General features: G+C 42.7%; 1 protein-coding gene across 4 annotated transcripts in view; it reads left to right on the forward strand.

The window, feature by feature from the left end:
- Window positions 1-20,239, forward strand: part of BNC2 (basonuclin 2) — a 736,294-nt gene that overhangs the window by 435,058 nt on the left and 280,997 nt on the right. The window contains exon 1 of one of the 4 annotated variants that reach the window (XM_040360205.1): window positions 11,105-11,918. The exons of the other annotated variants lie outside the window; for them this stretch is intronic. Coding sequence (XP_040216139.1) covers window positions 11,916-11,918 — 3 coding nt within the window. The 5' untranslated portion in view covers window positions 11,105-11,915. Of the gene's footprint in view, window positions 1-11,104; window positions 11,919-20,239 lie in introns of those variants that run through there. 4 annotated transcript variants of the gene reach the window in all.

A 20,239-nucleotide genomic window follows, 5' to 3' on the forward strand; every position in this document is an offset into this window, starting at 1 on the left:
CCTAATGCCGCGTACACACATTCAGAATTTACGATGGAAAAGGTCAGACGACATTTTTTCATCGGATATTCCGACCGTGTGTGCCCCATCGGAGTTTTTCCGTCTGAAATTTCGACGGACTTAGTAAGAGAACATGTTCTTTTTTTTCCGACGGAAACAATTTCTATCGGAAATTCCATTTGTCTGTATGGAATTCCGAAGGAGAAAACACGCATGCTCGAAAACAATTCCACGCATGCTCGGAAAGCATTGAACTTAATTTTTCTAGGCTCGTGGTAGTGTTGTACATCACCACATTTTTGACGCTTGGAATTTGGTGTGTCTGTGTGTATGCAAGACAGCTTGAGTGGAATTCCATCGGAAAAACCCGTTAGGCCCCGTACACACGCCCGAGTTTCTCGGCAGAATTCAGCCAGAAACTCGGTTCAGAGCTGAATTCTGCTGAGAAACCCGGCCGTGTGTACACTTTCGGCCGAGGAAGCCGACGAGGACCTCGGCGAGGAAATAGAGAACATGTTCTCTATTTCCTCGTTGTTCAATGGCAAAAGTCGGCCCGCCGAGTTCCTCGGCGGCTTCCACACTGAACTCGACGAGGAACTCGATGTGTTTGGCACGTCGAGTTCCTCGGTCGTGTGTACGGGGCCTTAGAGTTTATTCCGACGGAAAAAACGGTCGTGTGTGTGCAGCATAAGAGACAGATATAGTTCATATTCTCTGGTCTAATTTTGAATAATATACCCTTGCACATTTGTTTAAAGTTAGTCTGTCAGTAAAAGAAGGGTGCTACACTGGCCCCAAGATTAAATGCAAACTTCTTGTGTTCTTTGAGAGCTCCAAATTCTGGGGAATTCTAAGGTATCATTCACATGAGCATATTCAAGTGTACTCTGTAAGAAATGGCACTAAACTAGCAATGTTTAGAGCTAGCCTGCCCCTTCTGTCCCCTACACAATCCTACTAGATTAGTGTTCCTCAAAAAAAATTAAGTCAAGGCACCCTTTAAAATTATGGACAGTCATAAGGCACCCCATTCTAAAATGTAAAAAACTACTTAACCACTTAACCCCCGGACCATATTGCTGGTCAAAGACCAGAGCACTTTTTGCGATTCGGCACTGCGTCGATTTACCTGACAATTGCGTGGTGGTGCGACGTGGCTCCCAAACAAAATTGGCGTCCTCAGGCGTCACGCACGCGCCCCTAGTGGCCACTTCACAAGCTGGCGTAGAGCTACGGGCTCTCGCGCAGGGGAGCCGACCTGCCGCCGTAGAACTACGGCGGCTGGTCGGCAAGTAGTTAATGCGGCAGCATTGACACACGTAGGACACCCAACATTAGAGGTGATTTATTCTTCTAAAGCAAATACACTTTTGCACACTAGTACCGACTAGTATTCTGGTGTTTCTCCTCTCCCTCAGTTTCTCTCCATCACTCAGCTAATGTTACCCAAGTGTTGATGGAGAGAGGCAGGGGAGGTTCAAACAAGGATGCTGTGCAGGAGATCAACATCATTCTTATTAACACTGATGACATCAATGGTTGTTAGGACGCTGGAGGCTGGAAGGTTGAAATAGTGCACAATAAAAACCTGTAGCTTTGTGTAACTAAAAGGCAGGCTTGATCAACCTGCTGGTTTGTATACGTTATTGGGCACTTTTTTTTGCATTTTGCCAAGACACCCCTGAAGAAACCTCAAGGCACCCCATGTTGAAAAAGGCTGTACTAGCTCACCACTATAATGGGAAACCTTAGAGGTCAATAGGAAGGTATGGGAAGTCGGTGGGCTATCTCTGGACACGGCTATGAAATGTTGAAATTTGCATCTTAACCCCCCTGGCGGTATTCCCGAGTCTGGCTCGGGGTGGAATCTCAGAACCAAAAGCGATAACCCCGAGCAACACTCGGGATCGCCTCACAGTGTCCACAGGCAGGGAGTTACTTACCTTGTCCCTGGATCCTGCGATGCCTCTCCGCTGTGTGATCGAGCGGGTCCTCGCTCGATTCGCACATTGCCTGTGTGCCGCCGAGCTCCGTTCCCTGCAACGTTACGACGCACGGGCGTAAGATCTGCGCCACATTTAAAAAAGTAAATAAACACATTACATACAGTATACTGTAATCTTATAGATTACAGTACTGTATGAAAAAAATACACACGCCCTTGTCCCTAGTGGTCTGCCCAGTGTCCTACATGTTCTTTTATATAATAAAAACTGTTCTTTCTGCCTGGAAACTGTAGATTGTCCATAGCAACCAAAAGTGTCCCTTTATGTCAAAAATGGTTTTAGAGCAGCTAGAAAACAGCGATAATAAATTAGAATCACTTGCAGAATTGAGCGATAGCGATTTGTGGGGAAATTCGTCATCAAAAAATAAAAGTAATGACAGCAACAATTCTGCCACTGAGCAAATTTCAGTGTTTTTGATTTGATTACATTACTGAATAATTTTTATTATAATTACATTATTATTTGTTATAATTATTTATAGTTATTTATTATATTATAATTTACGGTTTTGTTTTTCAAACTTTATCATACCCGAGATGTCTGCTAGACTCTTGTTTGGTCAGATTTAAGTGAGTTATTCCTAAGAATTGCAGGCCTACAATATAAAACGCCAAATTTCCATGCAAAATAATGGTACCGCTTTCAGCACCTAAAATCTGACATAATCATACCGCCAGGGAGGTTAAGCCTTTTCATATAGGCATTTTGAAGTGTACATTGGTGCAAGAAGCCATGGATAGATTCATGCAATGCATGAATCTATCCATTTTACATACAGGGGGTGGCTGAAGAGAGGGGGTGGTGCCGTGCGCCCTTAATGGACGCACCACCACTGCAATCCATATTTGTGTTATTGTCTTGCATCTCATGTAAAAAATAAGTATTCATCAAGACATCAATGAACAGTCTGACACCATCATGTTCCTAGTTGAAGAAGCTAGTTTTCCCTTTTCTTTTATGATTGTAAGCTCGCTCCTAGGAGCAGGGCCCTCCTAATCCTCTTGTATTGAATTGTATTGTTGCTGTACTGTCTCCCTTTATATTGCAAAGCGCTGCACAAACTGTTGGCGCTATATAAATCCTGTATAATAATAATTTTATGCACATTATTAAAAATACATGTTGTAACCAATGGTTTTTGGAATAAGTATTCTTTTTAATCACTAAAAGATTGCTATGCAAACTAATAATATTAATGATGGCTGTCAAAAGCACATAGGATGTTTTCGACACTGCATGAAATGATCACATTCTTATTAGCAATTAAAGGGCTTTTCATTTTTTGCAGTAAAATAGCAAAGCAAAACTTTTATAGAACAGAAGGAATTCACATCTTATTCCAGGGAATATCCGATTACCTCCTGAGGGGGTCAGGAAGGAAGCTTTATCCCCGCTGGAGCAAATTGGATCATGCTTTATTGGAGTTTTTGCCTTCCTCAGGATCAACTGTGGGTATAGGTTTGTGTATACGGAGGTTTTCTATTTGTGTGTCTGTGTGTGTACTTTTCTACTGTTTTTTTTTCAACCAGACTAACTATGTAACTATGTAATTCCATCATATATTCAAGAAAAAAGGGGTATATTCCTCATTTCATTATAGTGGGTGAAGCCATACAAATCCTTCCAGTTCACCCTAGTGGCCAACTGTACGTCCAGAACTGCTGGTGTATAGTACAGATAAAACCTAACACCACAAAGCCATTTAATTAGGCGTGTTGTCCATCATCAATGTATGTAGTACATGGAAACCATAGCTTCTATAGGGTACGACTTGGGGACCAATGACAAAGTATATCTCATGCCTCATACACACGGCCGCACTTTCCGAGAAAAAAAGTATGAGGGGCTCTTTTTCTCGGAAAATGCCAGCCGTGTGTAACCTCCATCTGACTTTTTTTGTCGGAAGTCCGACGGACCTTAGATAAAGAACCTGTTTCTTTTTGTCTGTCGGACTTCCGACGGGGTCACGGCGGATGTTTGCACGGTCAAAAGTCCGACCGTGTGTTTTGTTGAATTTCCGACAACAAATGTTGGATAGCATGCTTTCAAAATTTCTGACAACAAATGTGTTCCCATCCTGTGTACACAACTCCGTCGGACTAAAATCCAAACCTAACCATAAGACAACAATAGCTGAAGTTGCCCAAAGGGTGGCGCTAAAGCGCAGAAAAACCACGTAGTTTCGTGTATGTTGGTTGAAAAAGTTCTGGCATCTGTATGCATACCAAGTTCACGGCCAACACCCTACGCACAAAATTCCACGGATTTGTCCGATGGAAATCCGATCGTGTGTACGAGGCTTTACAGGAGTGAATTTCCCTTCCTAGAGGTGGATTTCCTCTCACTTCCTGTTGTCTCCCTCCGTTTGTAAGTATGGGTTGTTTGTAAGTCGGATGTATGTAAATCAGGGACTGCCTGTATCCCTGTAGGTCCAATTATTATTTTACTTACATGGATTATTTACATATCATCCTATTTGTATAGTACTAACACAATCACTGTACTTCATTCATTATATCAGTGTATTTATTTATAAAGAACATACAATATAATGTTCTATCTGAGTCGCCAAACCACATTGAAGGCAAATTTATTGCAGCAAACAGATGACCCGCTATTAAATTCCATATTAAACTCAGGATATTTAAACTCCATTTAAAGGATTTGTTCACCTTAGAAAAAGATTGCAGTACATTTAAGGGGCCCCAGTAGGTTAGAAAGATTTGTACAGTATTGCAAAATTTATTGTGAAATGACATAACTGTAGGCCACCCACAGTTTATGAAATCTCCAGCAATAACATTTCTATTCTGTTTAATCGCTGCCATCCTGGATTATAATCTAGAATGGACGCTATATTGACGAGATCAAATAAATGATGCCATCAAGTCACGTCTGCCCATGGACTCTGAACATGCAATTCTATTTTCCCTTTGTAAGCATGCACTATGTTCTTTCAGTCCACCCATGGGCATATGGAGGAGCACCCTGCACACACAGAATTGTGAAGTGAGCAGTGCGTTCACGTGTCTCCTCCACCCATCCTGTACAGGCATGGGCGCATAGAATTCTGATATATGTGGTTTCATCATTGGGCACATAGGGCCAGATCACATTAACGGTAAGAAAATCAGCATGTTGTGAAAACACCTCTGAAATGCAGAATCTCAGGACGGAAGGGTAGGTACATTTGTGTGGAAGCATTGGTTTCTCTGCAGAGGTCTGACACACCCCTAGTAAATCAAGCCAATAGCCCTGCAATCAGTAAAGTTCATGCTCCTTGCTGATTGGAGAGCTTGAGCTTTGACATATCGGGGTATGTGTTGGACCTCTGCAGACAGACCGCTGCTTCCCCCAAAGAGCAAAGGTCTGCCCCTGTAGTATCCTGGCAAGGGTCAGGGTCAGGCTGAGGCTGCTTTCCAAAAAAAGTGCATTGTAGGGCTTTGCTCATTTTTTGTTTTGACATACATGGAATATATTTCAACTAAAAGTCCAGTTGGGCTTTAAATAGTATATTCACTGTATACACTAAATATCATGTTTTCTTTTGTTACAACTATGATGGACTCACATGCTTATTCAACATAGCCAGGACTATTTTACAAGACTATAAAAGTAACCTTGTGCAAACAAAAGTCATCTTTGACAGATTTCCACTCAGTAAAGTAAAAAGTAATTGATTGTTATAGGTTTCTACCCGTTGCTTTGTGATACCCCAGTGACTTTTTTTACTTTTACTGTTTTTAGACACCTTTAAATACCGTACTTGTCTACTACTGTACATTCATGAACAGTAATGTGGGTGATGCTTATTTTTGACCATTGGGTGGCCAGTGTTCCTGGTAATTCCTGTGATCTGAACTGTCATCCAACAGCTCACATCATAGGCACAGTGTACAGAGCTGATTTGGGTGGCTCTGTACCCTGTGACCAATAACAGCAATCACAAATGTAAACAGTATTATTATTTCCATTTAAGAGCCTGCCCCATCCTCTCACAACAGAAAAATGAGAGGAACTAATGAATGGATATTCATTCATTAGTTCCAGAATGCAGACAGCAGCAGAATATTGATGGGGGGGGGGGGGTTGTGACTGTCAAATAGTTTTTTTAACCCTTTTACCCCCTTCCCTGTACATCTAATCTCCATCAAGTCTCTTTATGTGAACTGTATATTAACCCTTTCAGCTCCCCCTCCTCCCCTGTACATCTGATCCCCCACCCTGTCTCTGCTTGTGTCCTGTATAAAAACCCTTCATCTCCGTATTGCTGCACATCTGCACACGAACCCCTTCATCCCCATCCTCCCGCTGCATGTAACTTGTGCATTAACCTCCTCCCTCTGTCTATGACCTGTATAAGCAATGTCTAGTGCACTATCACCAAGCTCCATGTTCTAAGCCCCTCAACACCACCATGTTTCTTCCTTTCCCCAAAAATTGTAGCAAAAAAAAAAAATTGATCACCTTGGGGTATCTTTATTTTTGGGGTTTACATACTGTCTTAAAAGATTTTGGTCTTTTTTCTTTATATAGTAAGAAATAAAGAAAACTAGTGATTATCCTTTGGACACGGCTGATTATAGATTGCTGTAATAGGCGAATCACAGCGGCCCTTTATCATTTAATCATCTGTGTCCAATCACAGCTGGTCACATGTAAACAGACTTGACAGTTCATCTGCCAGGGCACCGTGAGTTCATCCTTTACATTGATAATCAGGGCACTGATCATCAGTGCAGCCCCATCAATGCCAATCAGTGCCTATCAGTACTAGGCATGTGCATTTTTCATTATTCGGACATTCGCATGCATACGAATTCCCGAATTGCAATATTAACGAATTTACCGAATCCGAATGAACGTTTTTGATTCCGAATCGAAAACTCGCGGACGAAATTCGATCGGAATAAAAAAAAAAAAAAAAAATATTCGAATTGAATTCGAAAAAAAAAAAAAATTCGAATTGAATTCGAAAAAAATTCTATTGGAAAAGAGACTATTTGTTTTCTAATCTGGTCGAAATATTTTCGAATTCGACCAGATTTTTCTAAATTCGGTCGAAAACTAACGAATTCCGAAAACAAAATCAACACATGTAACGAACCTAACTTAACGAAATTAATTAAATGACGAATTAAAACGAAACAAAACACATTTTTCACTTGTGCACATGCCTAATCGGTACAGATTAGTGCAGCTTATCAGGGTCCATCAGTGCAGCTTATTAGTGCCCATCAATGCCGCCTATCAGTGCACATCAGTGCAGCCTCTTCAGTGCCCATCAGTGCAGCCTCATCAGTGCCTACCATTTCCCACCAGTGCAGCCTCATCAGTGCACATCCATACAGTCTCATCAGTGCCCACCAGTGCTCATCAGTGCAGCCTCATCAGTGCCTACCATTTCCCACCAGAGCAGCCTCATCAGTGCACATCCGTACAGTCTCATCAGTGCCCACCAGTGCTCATCAGTAAAGCCTCATCAGTGCCAACCAGTGCAGCCTCATCAGTGCACATACGTGCAGCCTCATCAGTGCCCATTAGTGCAGTCTCATTAGTGCCTATCAGTGCAGCCTCATCAGTGCCAATCACTACAGCTTTATCAGTGCCCACCAATACCCACCAGTGCATATTAGTGCAGCCTCATCAGTGCCCATCAGTGAAGAAAACAAATTACTTATTTGCAAAATTTTGTAACATAGATTAAGAAAAAAAAAACATATTTTTTTCAAACTTTTCAGCCTTTTTTTTTTTTGTTTGGCGGAAAATAAAACCCATTGGTAATTAAATACCACCAAAAGGAAGCTCTATCTGCCACAAACAAATCCATTTGGGTACGGTGTTGTATGACCACGCAAATGTCCTTCAAAATGCGACAGACCGAAAGCTGAAAATTGGCCTGGGCAGGAAGGGGGTGTCAGTGGCCAGTATTGAAGTTGTTAATTGGTTAAAGCTTCTATGAGCTCTAGAGACGGTGTGCACCATTATGCATTGATCTCCTCATTTTTGATTGTCTCATAAAACAAAATGTAGTCATTTATTGAATTACACATGTTATGATCTGTACACATGCTGTGGTAGACATGAGAAGTCTATGAGGAGCAAGCAGTGGTTTATAGGCAACTTGTCACGAAGAAGAGACAGGCACAAGTTCACTAATTAGCTTGTTTGATTATCTTGCCGCACTTCACTAATTAACACATTTTAATTAGCAGATGTTTCCGTGTCACTCGATTACAATGAAATGCAATTCAAATGTATCTTGTGGATGGCCATTTTGAATATTGATTTTAGATTTCCAGCCACAAGTAAAAGAAAAGGCTGCCAAAAAAGCTTATTTTCCACTGCTGATTGCTCGGCAAAAGCGGCATTAATAAAAAAATACAAATAAAATGTCCCTTCACTGCAGTGGGGCTGCGCTTCCACTGCCAGGGTTACATGCTTGTGTCTGTCTAGGGCCGTGATGGCGAACCCTGGCACCCCAGATGTTTTGGAACTACATTTCCCATGATGCTCATGCACGCTGCAGTGTAGATTAGCATCATGGGAAATGTAGTTCCAAAACATCTGGGGTGCCAAGGTTTGCCATCACTGGTCTAGGGAATGGGAAAAGCCTTTTTACTTAGTCTTCTGCTTCCCTGCTAGACAGCTCTCCCCTACACTGCAGCAATGGACTGTCACTTAGTGTCCTCACATCCAATGCAAGGCTATGGCCCCTGAATCGGTTTTGATCATTTCAGGATTACAAGGGGGAAAAAAAGTCTAGCAGTAAATAGAAGCCTGAGAGAGAGAAGGATCAGGTAAATTAAACAGCTTTACATGGTCCCCTAAACAATAAACGAGCAGTTAACCCTTTCAGTACAGGTGTAGCCCCACTGCAAGGGAGGGATATTACTTTTCCCAGAGTTTAACGTTTAACTTTTAAGTTGTTCTAAAGGCTCAAGGTTTGCATTCTGTGCATTATGTGCATTAAGGTAAACCCATGCCCCCCCCCCCACCCACACACACACTCTATCGGAAGCAAAAAATAAATACAAATGTTTTGATTGCATACACTTCAAAAAAGCCATTATATATATATAAAAAAAAAATTCTCATTCTCATGTATTTGCTTTGTAACTTAAAGCGGGAGTTCACCCATTTATAAAAAAAAAAATGTTCTCCCCTTAGCTTCCTGCTCGTTCGGTCTAGGGGAATCGGCTATTTGTATTAAAATATGAGCAGTACTTACCCGTTTTCGAGCTGCATCTTCTTCCGTCGCTTCCGGGTATGGGTCTTCGGGAGCGGGCGTTCCTTCTTGATTGACAGCCTTCCGAGAGGCTTCCGACGGTCGCATCCATCGCGTCACTCGTAGCCGAAAGAAGCCGAACGTCGGTGCGGCTCTATACTGCGCCTGCGCACCGACGTTCGGCTTCTTTCGGAAAATCGTGACGCGATGGATGCGACCGTCGGAAGCCTCTCGGAAGACTGTCAATCAAGAAGGAACGCCCATTCCCGCAGCCCATACCCGGAAGCGACGGAGAGGATGCATCTCCTAAACGGGTAAGTACTGCACATATTTTAAAATAAATAGCCGATTCCCCTAGTAAAAACGAGCATCCAGCTATGGGGAAAAGTGCCCTCTAAGGGTGAACCCCCGCTTTAAGGAGAGATATTAGCAATGAAGATTAAGGATCAGCTATACAATTAAATTAAAATGTTGTGAAAAATGTCTAGATGTCCCAGTTCTTGCACCTCCACTAATGATACCACCTAGGCTCCCGGGATCAATCTCGCTAATACACCTGACATTTACATTTCTGGTGAATCGCAACCATGACACTACCTGCACAGAGTTTGCATGTTCTCCCTGTGCGTGCATGGGTTTCCTCCTGATATTCTGGTTTCCTCCCACACTCCAAAGACATGCTGGTAGGTTAATTGTCTCCTGTCTAAGTTGGCTTTAATATGTGTATGTATGAATGTGAGTTAGAGCCCTTTCACACTTGGACGGTGGGGACATCGGCGGTAAAGCGCACACCGCTCCTGTGGGAAAGCCCAAGAGCTTTTACACTGGAGTGAATGGAGCCGCTCTTTCAGGGTGCTTTTGCAGGCGCTATTTTTAGCGTTATAGCGCCTGCAAAGCGCCTCAGTGTGAAAGGGGTCTTAGGGACCTTAGATTGTAAGCTCCTTGAGGGCAGGGACTGATGTAAATGTACAATATATATGTAAATTGCTCAGGGCCATCTTTAATGCAGAGTAAAAGGGGCAGCTACCCCTGGCCCAGTTATTGTTGTGGAGCCCAAAGCAGTTGCCCCCTTGAGCCCACACTATCTGCAAATGGTTGAAAAGTAGATCCGAGAGGGCCCAAGAAATTGTTTGCTCAGGGTCCAATCAGTATTAAATATGGCCCTGAAAGCACTGCCTAAATTGACAGCACTATATAAGTACCTGAAATTAAAAAAAATATGAAAGAAGCAGCTGGATACTAGAGAGTCAGGAGTGAAGATACTTTTTTAACCCATTATTAATCATTTCAAAACTTTCTATTTAAAATATTTGAAATAAGTATAGTAGAGAGGTTCAACGGCGATATTTATATTTTTACATACAAATGGGTATCATTTTGTAGGTGACTTCCCCTATGAGTCCCCGACAACGTTGTTTTACAGTTGCCTTACGGAAAGACACATTTGTGGAGCTTTACCTGTTTATTTTTATTTTTTGAAGGGATTTTTCCAAGTGGGGAGGGGAGCGTTTGTAATTTTTATACGTTTGTAAAACCTTTATTAAAAAAATACAAATAAAATACTGTACACATATTTATTGTTTTTCTCCTTTTCGACGGGGTGAAAGAAGAGGAGCCGATCTTGCGTGTGAGTCGTATGTTTGGATCCACGATGTCGGAGGAACATGTTAGAAAGGTTAAGATTTGCTCATCAGCTGAGAAGAAAATGACTGATTCTTCCTCATCCTCTGCTTTTGCCCTGCGGACTACTGCTATAACCGTAAACGGCGAAAGTGACACAAGCAGTCACAAGCTTGTCACATTGCGAAGTCAGGTCACAAGGTTCGGTCAGAGAGCCGGAAGGTTTTCTTTTTTTTCTTTTCGGAAAGGTCTTCATTAGCTGTGGTGCCCACGAACACTTTCATTCGCATCTGTTCCTACAAACTTTAGAACGGTTGGCTTTCCCAGAAACGAGCGTCTTTCTTTTTTTTTTTTCTTCTTTCCCATCTGCACAGCACGGCAGGGACACGGGAACAGGCTCGGAGGATACAGATCGATGTTGGAAACGTCCATTTCTCTCAGGTTAAACTAAGGCTATTGTATTGAGTTGAGATCCCAAGTGCCATGAATCTTTTATTGCCACTAGTAGATCATGGCCTTAAGGGAGGAGGGAGGTGAGGACGGAGCGTGTATCAGGGATGTATGTGTATATGCACATGATGGAGGAGGGGTGAGCACATTGAGGGAATGAGGGAAGGGAGGGCTTAGGGGCAGTGTGGAGGGAGGGAGTGAGAGATGACTGAGACACTCAGGAACTATGAGAGGAACACTTCCCTTGGAAAAAATGACCATCCAACGTGAGTCTGATCCGCTGTGACAGTCACTTACAAGCATTTTTTTTCTCCTTTTTTTTTTGTTCCCTTAAACTTTGGCTGTTTTCTCGCAAGCCCAGACAATTAACAGCTGAAGAAAATATGACAGGACACACGCAAAAGAGGTTGGGAGATAGAGGGAAAGGAATGCACCAGAGCCGAGAAAGCTGACTTTGACTCAGTCAGAGAATATTTTTATTTTTTTTGTTGCTGGTGTCGTCCCTCTCCCTTCTTAATGTATTTTTTCTTTTTTTTTTGCACTGTGTACGAAGTCCAGAAGTGAGATCTGTTAACTGTTCCACATTGACTGAGAGGCCAGAGCAGCTCATGGTACTGTATGTTACCACTAATACTCCCTTCATACCTTCTTACATATTCTATTCATTTTGTGGGAGGGGGAGGGCTATGGCATGAAAGGGGAAGGCACGCTATTGGTCTCTTTGCAATTTCCTTAACCCTCTTTTCACTGCAGTGGCATATTAATCTTGGGTGAGAGTAAAAAAAATAAGAAAGGGGGCTTATTACTTCTGTTTCTAGATATTCTGACAGCTCCAATGAATTTTATAGGCATATTAATGCGTAGCATGTTGGCCAGGTAATGAAGGTGTTAAATGCCTTATTACAGCAAACTCCAAAATCAGATGCCCATGGATACTGTATAGGTAGCAAATGTTTAACCACTTCAATCCCAACGCAGGTTTGTGCAAATGTACATTCAAGAATTTATCGCAGCTACAGCTACAGGAGTAATTCCGAGCTGATGCTGGAAAAAAGCGATTTTAGGGTTGCAGAAAGGAAGCTTTGTTCTCTAAAATTGCATTATCCTGATCATTTGACACATTGCTTGCTTTCGTCGAGTCAGATCAGTTATCTGATCACAACATATATTCTTCATTCTGAACTATTACCGCCTCTATGCTCTCAAGTTTGGAAAACTTTAACGCCTGATTATGACCTGATGACTGGCTCTATATGCACTGCGTTCACATGCCTTCAGGTTAAAGGGAAGTTTCTCGATTTCCTAATGGGCTCCTTAAGCTTAAAAAGCAATCCTATGCCTTTTCAACTGCTAGAGAACTATTTTTATTTTGTTGCTGATTATGAAGTGGACATTGCTTGATCTGGAACTGTACAATATTTTTTATTATTTTTTTTTTTACAATAAGTTACATGTTGTTAAAGTGACTGAGTTCTCCGAGAAATCAGCCAAGCTGTGACTGTCCCCAGGAAATTACAGGACACTCTGCTGTCCTCCCAGGGACCATGCTGTAGGTTCAATAGAAGTCATACAGAAAGCAGTTTGGGCTTATGAGGGACTGTAGAGCAGCGGTCATTGCTGACCACTAAAACCAATTTACAGGAGAAAAGCCTATAATCATAGTTACAATTGTTATACTGGTTTCTTCTTCAGGCTCTCTCAGACTGACCAACACAAATATTATTTATGAAGTATCCTATTAACCATTGGAATATTATTTTATTACAAATATTGTGTATTGTTTATGTTATAAAGAGCTACGCAAACTGTGTGCTCTAAATAAATCATGTATAATAATAATAATTGTGTGTATATATATATATATATATATATATATATATATATAATATATATATATATATATATATATATATATATATATATATATATACACATACGTACATACATTTGTTTATTTATACATATATACATACATACATGTATTTATAAATATATTTTTATATATATATATATATATATATATATATATATATATATACATATATACATTTGTTTATTTATACATACATATATATATATATATATATATATATATATATATATATATATATATATATATATATATATATATATATATATACATACATTTGTTTATACATATATATAATATATATATATATATATATATATACATACATATTTATATATTTTAGTGCTTACAGTTTTGGTGTCTTGCGTCGCGTCCATCGGCGGCCTCGTCGGGTCCGGCGTCCGTCTGCGGCTTCGGTGGTGTCCTCCTTGTCGGGTCCGGTGTCCTTCTGCGGTGTCCTCCCCGCTCGATCCCCGCTTCCCGCCCTCAGTTTGGACTACTGCGCTGCCATATACAGAGCGCAGTACACTCGTGTATAGTCGGGCAGGCTCGGCTCCTCTCGCGGTCACGTGCTGCGCGTCCTGTACGTCCAGGACGTGACTGCGAGAGAACCCGAGCCTGCCCGACTATACACGAGTGTACTGCGCTCGGTTTATGCCGGCGCAGTAGTTCAAACTCGGCGTGGGAAGCGGGTATCGGCGTATATCGCGCACCCACGATTTTGCCCTGAATTTCAGGGCAAAAAAGTGCGCGTATACACCGATAAATACGGTATATATATTTATTTTGTAACATGGGTTTTCTATGACACATCAACCAATATAGAATTTTACAGTTATTAAATGCAATAATAATATCATATATTTATAATAATAATAATAATAAGAAGAATAATAATAAAATGGAAGCTTAATAAATATATTTTTAATGACAGAAATGTATTGGGCAGCATAGAAATATAATACAGGGGTTCATTTACTAAGACTAGAGAGTGCAAAATCTGGTGCAGCTCTGCATAGAAACCAATCAGCTTCCAGGATTTTTTTTTTTTTGCCAAAGCCAAAAACCCTCATGTTTTTTCCTATGCATTAAAGTGAAAAAACATCTGACAGTTACCGGCCCCCCCAGCCCCCCGTTTTACTTACCTGAGCCCTGGAGATTTCTGCGTCGAGAACTTGCTGGATTTTAGCCCGGGGGTTCTCGGCTCTTCATCGGACCGATTGCTAGCAGCGCAGCCATTGGCTCCCGCTACTGTCAATCAAATCCAATGACATGGGCTGAGTCCTGCACTCGGCGGCTATGGATGCCGATTGCAGGACGCGGGAGCGCGCACGCAAGATAACCCCCTTGGGAGAGCGCTTCCCATAGGGGGTTATCGAAGCGGGTCGGAGCGAGAGAGCTGCTGAAGGACCCCAGATAACAGCGTTCGGGGCCACTTTGTGCAAAATTAGCTGCATAGTTGAGGTAAGTATGACATGTTTGTTATTTAAAAAAAACACAAGAAACAATTAACCTATAGTATCACTTTAATTGAATAAGCTGAAGTTAGAAGCTGATTGGCTCCCATGCACAGCTGCACCAGATTTTGCACTCTACAGTTTTTGTAAATCAACCTCATTGTCTCCTTCAATTAAAAAAATGCTTACAGTACTTGGATATGAAAAGTAATACATTAGTTGGTTAATGTTGCTGCCACTAAATGTATAACAGGACAGATCCAATTGGAATATCTATAGCTCTTTATGGAGTGACACCCACCGCAATCCGATCCGGGCCGCTAGAAACAGACGGATGGGGATCCGTTCTCTATCCGTCTGGCAGATCGGATCGAATAAGAGTCACACGGAATTGGACAGGCAGTCCGTTTCCATCCGACCGCCCCATGGAGAAGAGGAGGCTGTATAGCGGAGCGACCACAGACCTGTCATCCGCCTGCTCATTGGAGATTAGCGGACAGATCCCTCGATGAGCAGGAGGATCCGCTTATTGGAGGCCGCCCCGTCTGCAAGGGGCCTTCGGCTGAACGCCAACAAAACTATTTTATAATATTTGTTTTGCAGAAATAAATAACCTCTAAACATGAATGTCCAATGTGTGGGGATGCTGTTGCGTTATGTAAAACTTTAGTTTTATGCATCCAATGACTAGCATAAAGGCTGAACTTCCGGTGTTGCAAGTAACAGATCCCTTTCAGTTATGATAGAATTCACAGAACACATTGGGGTTGATTTACTAAAGGCAAATAGACTGTGCACTCTGCAAGAGAAGTTGCTCCAGATTTTGGTAAATGAGCAGAAGCTCAGCTGACTTCTATCGTCCAATCATGTGCAAGCAAAAATTCAGCTTTTATATTTTTCTTGCACGTGAATGTGTATTCTTTGCAATGTGAAGGTTTACCTCAGTTACTAAGCTTTGAAGCACTTTACTCTCCTCTTGTCCAGTCACAGAGTGCCCTGTATTCTGTGAAAGGAATACAACATTATTTGTGCATTGACAAGGTGGAGTGTGAGTGACCTCCTATCTTTCACTGTATGCACTGTATGAGAGCCAGAACTTTAAAGTGGTTGTAAACCTCAGACATGAAATATGAAAAAAAAATATCACTCTATAGTGTGTACTTGTCTCAATTACGAGCACTGAGTGTCATTTCTATCTTCTGCTTCGTTCCTCTGCTATCAGCAGGAGTCACTTCAGACAAGTTTTTCTGACACCAAGATAAAAAAGGTGACCCGGAGGAACCTCCAGCTGATTGACAGCCTCAGCTCTGTTCCTGTGTGCTGTGTGAAGGGGGGTGTGTCTCTTCCTTCCTAGATGAAGATGATGTTGAATGTACACCATCCAGGAAATAGGTTGGGTTTTATTTGACTTCCTGCAATTTCTAATGTACACTGTGGGAAGCTCACCGTGTGCAGCTCTCTGAGTTCTCCTCACTGAGCTCTGCAGTGTGTAGCTTTAGTTCTCCATCCCCTTTTTCCTGAACTCTCGGAAAAACATTAGAATTCAGCACTTTGAATGGCTGTAGAGAATAAATAGCTGCAGATAAACAAGTACAACTTACATAAGGAGGATTTGTTTAATTTCTGTGTGTCACCTTAGACCATTCACTTCACTGGGTATATGTAAGGGTTTACAATTACTTTAAGTTTCTGCATCAGAGGTTCAACTCCAATGCCGCATACACACCATCACTTTATGTGATGAAAAAAACAACATTTTCTGTGAAGTAAAAAAAACGAAGTTTTTGAAACTTCAATTTTCAAAGACGATTTTGCCTACACACCATCGTTTTTCTCACAGTGTTCTAGCAAAGCGAGGTTATGTTCACCACGTTTTTCCATTGAAGCTCGCTTCATAACTAGCTTCTGGGCATGCGCGGGTGTAAAAACGTCGTTTTTTGCTGCACACGGTCAATTTCTGTGAAGTAAAAAACGACGTTTTGAAAAACGACACATAAGATTGAAGCATGCTTCAATTTTTTTTTGTCGTTTTTCACAAGACATAAAACAACGTTTTCCCCCACACACGGTCATTTAAAGTGTAGTTTTTAAAAACGTCGTTTTTTTTTCATCACATAAAGTGATGGTGTGTACGCGGCAGAACACTAGGGATGAGTGAAGATTTTTCTATAACGCAGCAGCATCCCCACATGTGGAACACCCATCATTAGAGGTGATTTATTTTACAAAACAAATATGTAAAAAAAAAGGAGTACTAATAATCAACGAGCCTGTACAAACCAGTATCTAGAAACACTTAAAGCTGAACTCCAGATATGTTTTTTTCATTGCATAGTTACATTGGTTCAGCTGGAAACACTTAAAGCTGAAATCCAGGGTATGTTTTTATTTTGTATTGCATAGTTACATTGGTTCAGCTTGGACCGCTGTGGAAGCAGATTATCCCTGTAATAGTCAGTGCTACTACAGTAATCGGCAGTCCTCTAGGTCCTGTGCTAAGTAGCTGCCCTTCTACACACAGAGCTGCCAATCAAACAACACATTGCATTTGTTTCAATAAATACAGAGGCCCGGATTCACGTAGCACTTACGTTTGGCGTATCTCGAGATACGCCGCGTAAGTGTCAATGTGCGCCGTCGTATCTGTGCGCCGTGCCCACAGAACTAGATACGCCTGAAAATAGGCTTCGACCGACGTAAGTTTCCTACGCCGTCGTATCGTGGGCGCATATTTACGCTGGCCGCAAGGGGCGCTCCCATTGATTTACGATTCGAATATGCAAATGAATGAGATATGCCGATTCACGTACTTGCGCCCGGGACTTTACGTAAGGCTTACGTCTGGCGTATAGTTATTCCCCATCTATGAGGCGCAACACATGCAAAGGTATGGACCAGGGAACAGCCGTCGTATTTTACGTTGTTTACGTAGTAGTACGTGAATATGGATGGGCGTAGGTTACGTTCACGTCGTAGGCAGTGATTCGACGTATCTTAGGGAGTAGATTCTGAGCATGAGCACTGGGATGCGTCAACGGGACGGCGCATTCGCCGTTCGTTCGGCCCATCATTTGCATGGGGTCACGCTTCATTTAAATGGATCACGCCCACTTCCACCTACTTTGAATTAGGCTGGCTTCCGCCTACGAATTTACGTTACGCCGCACAACGTTGGGAGCAAGTGCTTTGTGAATACTGTGCTCTGCGATACGTCGGCGTAGCGTATATTCGATACGCTACGCCGGTATAACTATGCGCCGCTGTATGTGAATCCGGGCCAGAGTGTTTTCTGAGTAGACAAGGTGCAGATCATATTATCACTGCCAGTCCACCTCATCCAATCTGAGACCCAGAAGACTACTACAATCACTGTAGTAGCGTCTACTAAAGTGATTCTTTACTTTTCTGCAGTCCACCAGGTATGGAATATGTATTCTTACATTGGTCCAAGCACTAAAAGAAACATACATACCTGGAGCCCCTATGCACACTTAAATGTAAAAAGGGCCATTGTTGACTTATTTTGAAATTGCACGCTCCAAGGTTTTCATTCATGTTAAAGCTGCCCTATGTAGGGAGTAAAATACCTGGAACCAGGGCCGGGACATGGGGTGGGCAGGAGGGTCGGCTGCCCTGGGCACTGGGGTATCATGAGAGTTGGGGGGAGCACTGCAAGGAGATTGAAGGGAGGGTATTTGCGTTGGAAGGGGGAACTTGGGGGGGGCAGCAGGGGGTATGAATTGTTCTGGGAAGGGGAAGGGGAATGGGGGGCGGGTAGTAGGAGCTGTGATTTGGGAGGATTTGTGCTAAGAGGGGGGATTTGTGCTAGAAGTGGTGATATGGTGGAGAGGGGAGGGAATTTGTGCTAGGGGGATCATTTTTTGGGGGGGAAATTTGTGCTAGTAGGGATGATTGGGAGGTATTTGGACTAGGAGGGGAAATTTAGGAGGGGGAGGAATTTGTGCTAGGAGGGTGGAGCATTTGTGCTGGGAGGAGTGATTTGCAGTGGGGGGAGAGGTTGTGTACTGTGGGGGTGGGCATTTGAGGGGTAGAGTATTTGTGCTAGAAGGAATTATTTTTTTAAGGGGTTGATTTATGCCAGGGGTGATTTGCGGAGAGAGAGGATTTGAGCTGTGAGGGGTGATGGGGGGGTTGCAAAGATAAAGATTTGTGCTGGGACAGGGGAATTTTGCAGGGGGGTTTGTCCTGCGAAGAGGGGGATTTATGCTTAGGGGTAAGCATGCAGATTAGTCCCCATTTTTTTTTGGGTGGGGCTGACATATAATGCTCATATATCTTGGGGGGGCGCAGCTTGGCATGTTCGCCATGGGCACTGCCTGGAACCAGCATGCTTATAGCAGATTTACAGACACTGGCCCAGATTCAGTAAGCAATTGCGCCTGCGTAACCATAGTTACGCAGCGCAATTGCTGACTTGCGCCGGCGTAACGAGTTCTCCTGATTCAGAGAACTCGTTACGCCGACTGCAGCCTAAAATCTGCGTGGCATAAGGCTCTTATGCCACGCAGATTTTAGGCTGCATTCTTGCGTTGACCGCTAGGGGGCGCTCCCATTGTGGTCAGCGTATAGTATGCAAATTGCATACTTACGCCGATTCACAATGTTGCGCGGGCCCTGCGTACGCAAGTTACGGAGTTTCCGTACGGCAACTTTAGCGCAAGGCTGCCCCTTCTAATAGTAGGGGCAGCCAATGCTACAGTATACCCTCCGTTCCCGCGTCGGAAAATTTTAATTTCACGTCGTTTGCGTAAGTGATTCGTGAATGGCGCTGGATGCCATTCACGTTTACTTTGAAGCAAATGACGTCCTTGCGACGTCATTTGCCGCAATGCATGTCGGGAAAGTTTCCCGACGGAGCACGCGCTGTACGCTCGGCGCGGGAGCGCGCCTAATTTAAATGATTCCCGCCCCCGGCGGGATCATTTACATTGCACGCGCTTACGCCGGGCAATTTTGCCAGCGCGCCCTCGCAATTTACGGAGCTACTGCTCCGTGAATCGAGGGCAGCGCAAAATATTTGCGGGGGCGCAGGGCAAAATCGTTGCCCTGCTCCCCCGCAAATATCGCGCAAATGTACCTGAATCTGGGCCACTGTATATAAATATGCCTATCACAGGTCACAGACATGCCAGTCATCGAAGAAGGAATAAGTATGACAGCCCTGGAGCTTGCACCTGAAAAAACAAGTCAGTAATAGCAGGTCTCATGTTTCTTTCCTGATGGGTTTCTTTTCAAATGCTCTTTACTGAGACTGCCTAAATTAGATGTTGCGTAGTGTCCTTCGATTGCTTCCAAACACTGATAACAGCTAACAGACACCCTCATTTGAATTCATGGAAGTAGCTGATAATCATATCATAACTGTTTTTTCCTTTTAGTTTTTGATCAGTTCTTCCTTTAAAAAAAGTGGAAGAAAATGCATGAAAAATGCATTTCTTTAAACCCTATGGAACTCTTCACACTGGTTAGTTGCTTTTCAGTTGTGGGTTTAAAACCGTCATGCTTATAGCCAGTTTATAGTTTGCTGCATCTTTGATCTTTGGTGCACTCTTAAAACCGCACCAAAAACGCAGCTCCCCATTGA

This window comes from Rana temporaria, chromosome 1, assembly GCF_905171775.1.
Source record: "Rana temporaria chromosome 1, aRanTem1.1, whole genome shotgun sequence".
Classification (NCBI taxonomy): Eukaryota; Metazoa; Chordata; class Amphibia; order Anura; family Ranidae; genus Rana; species Rana temporaria.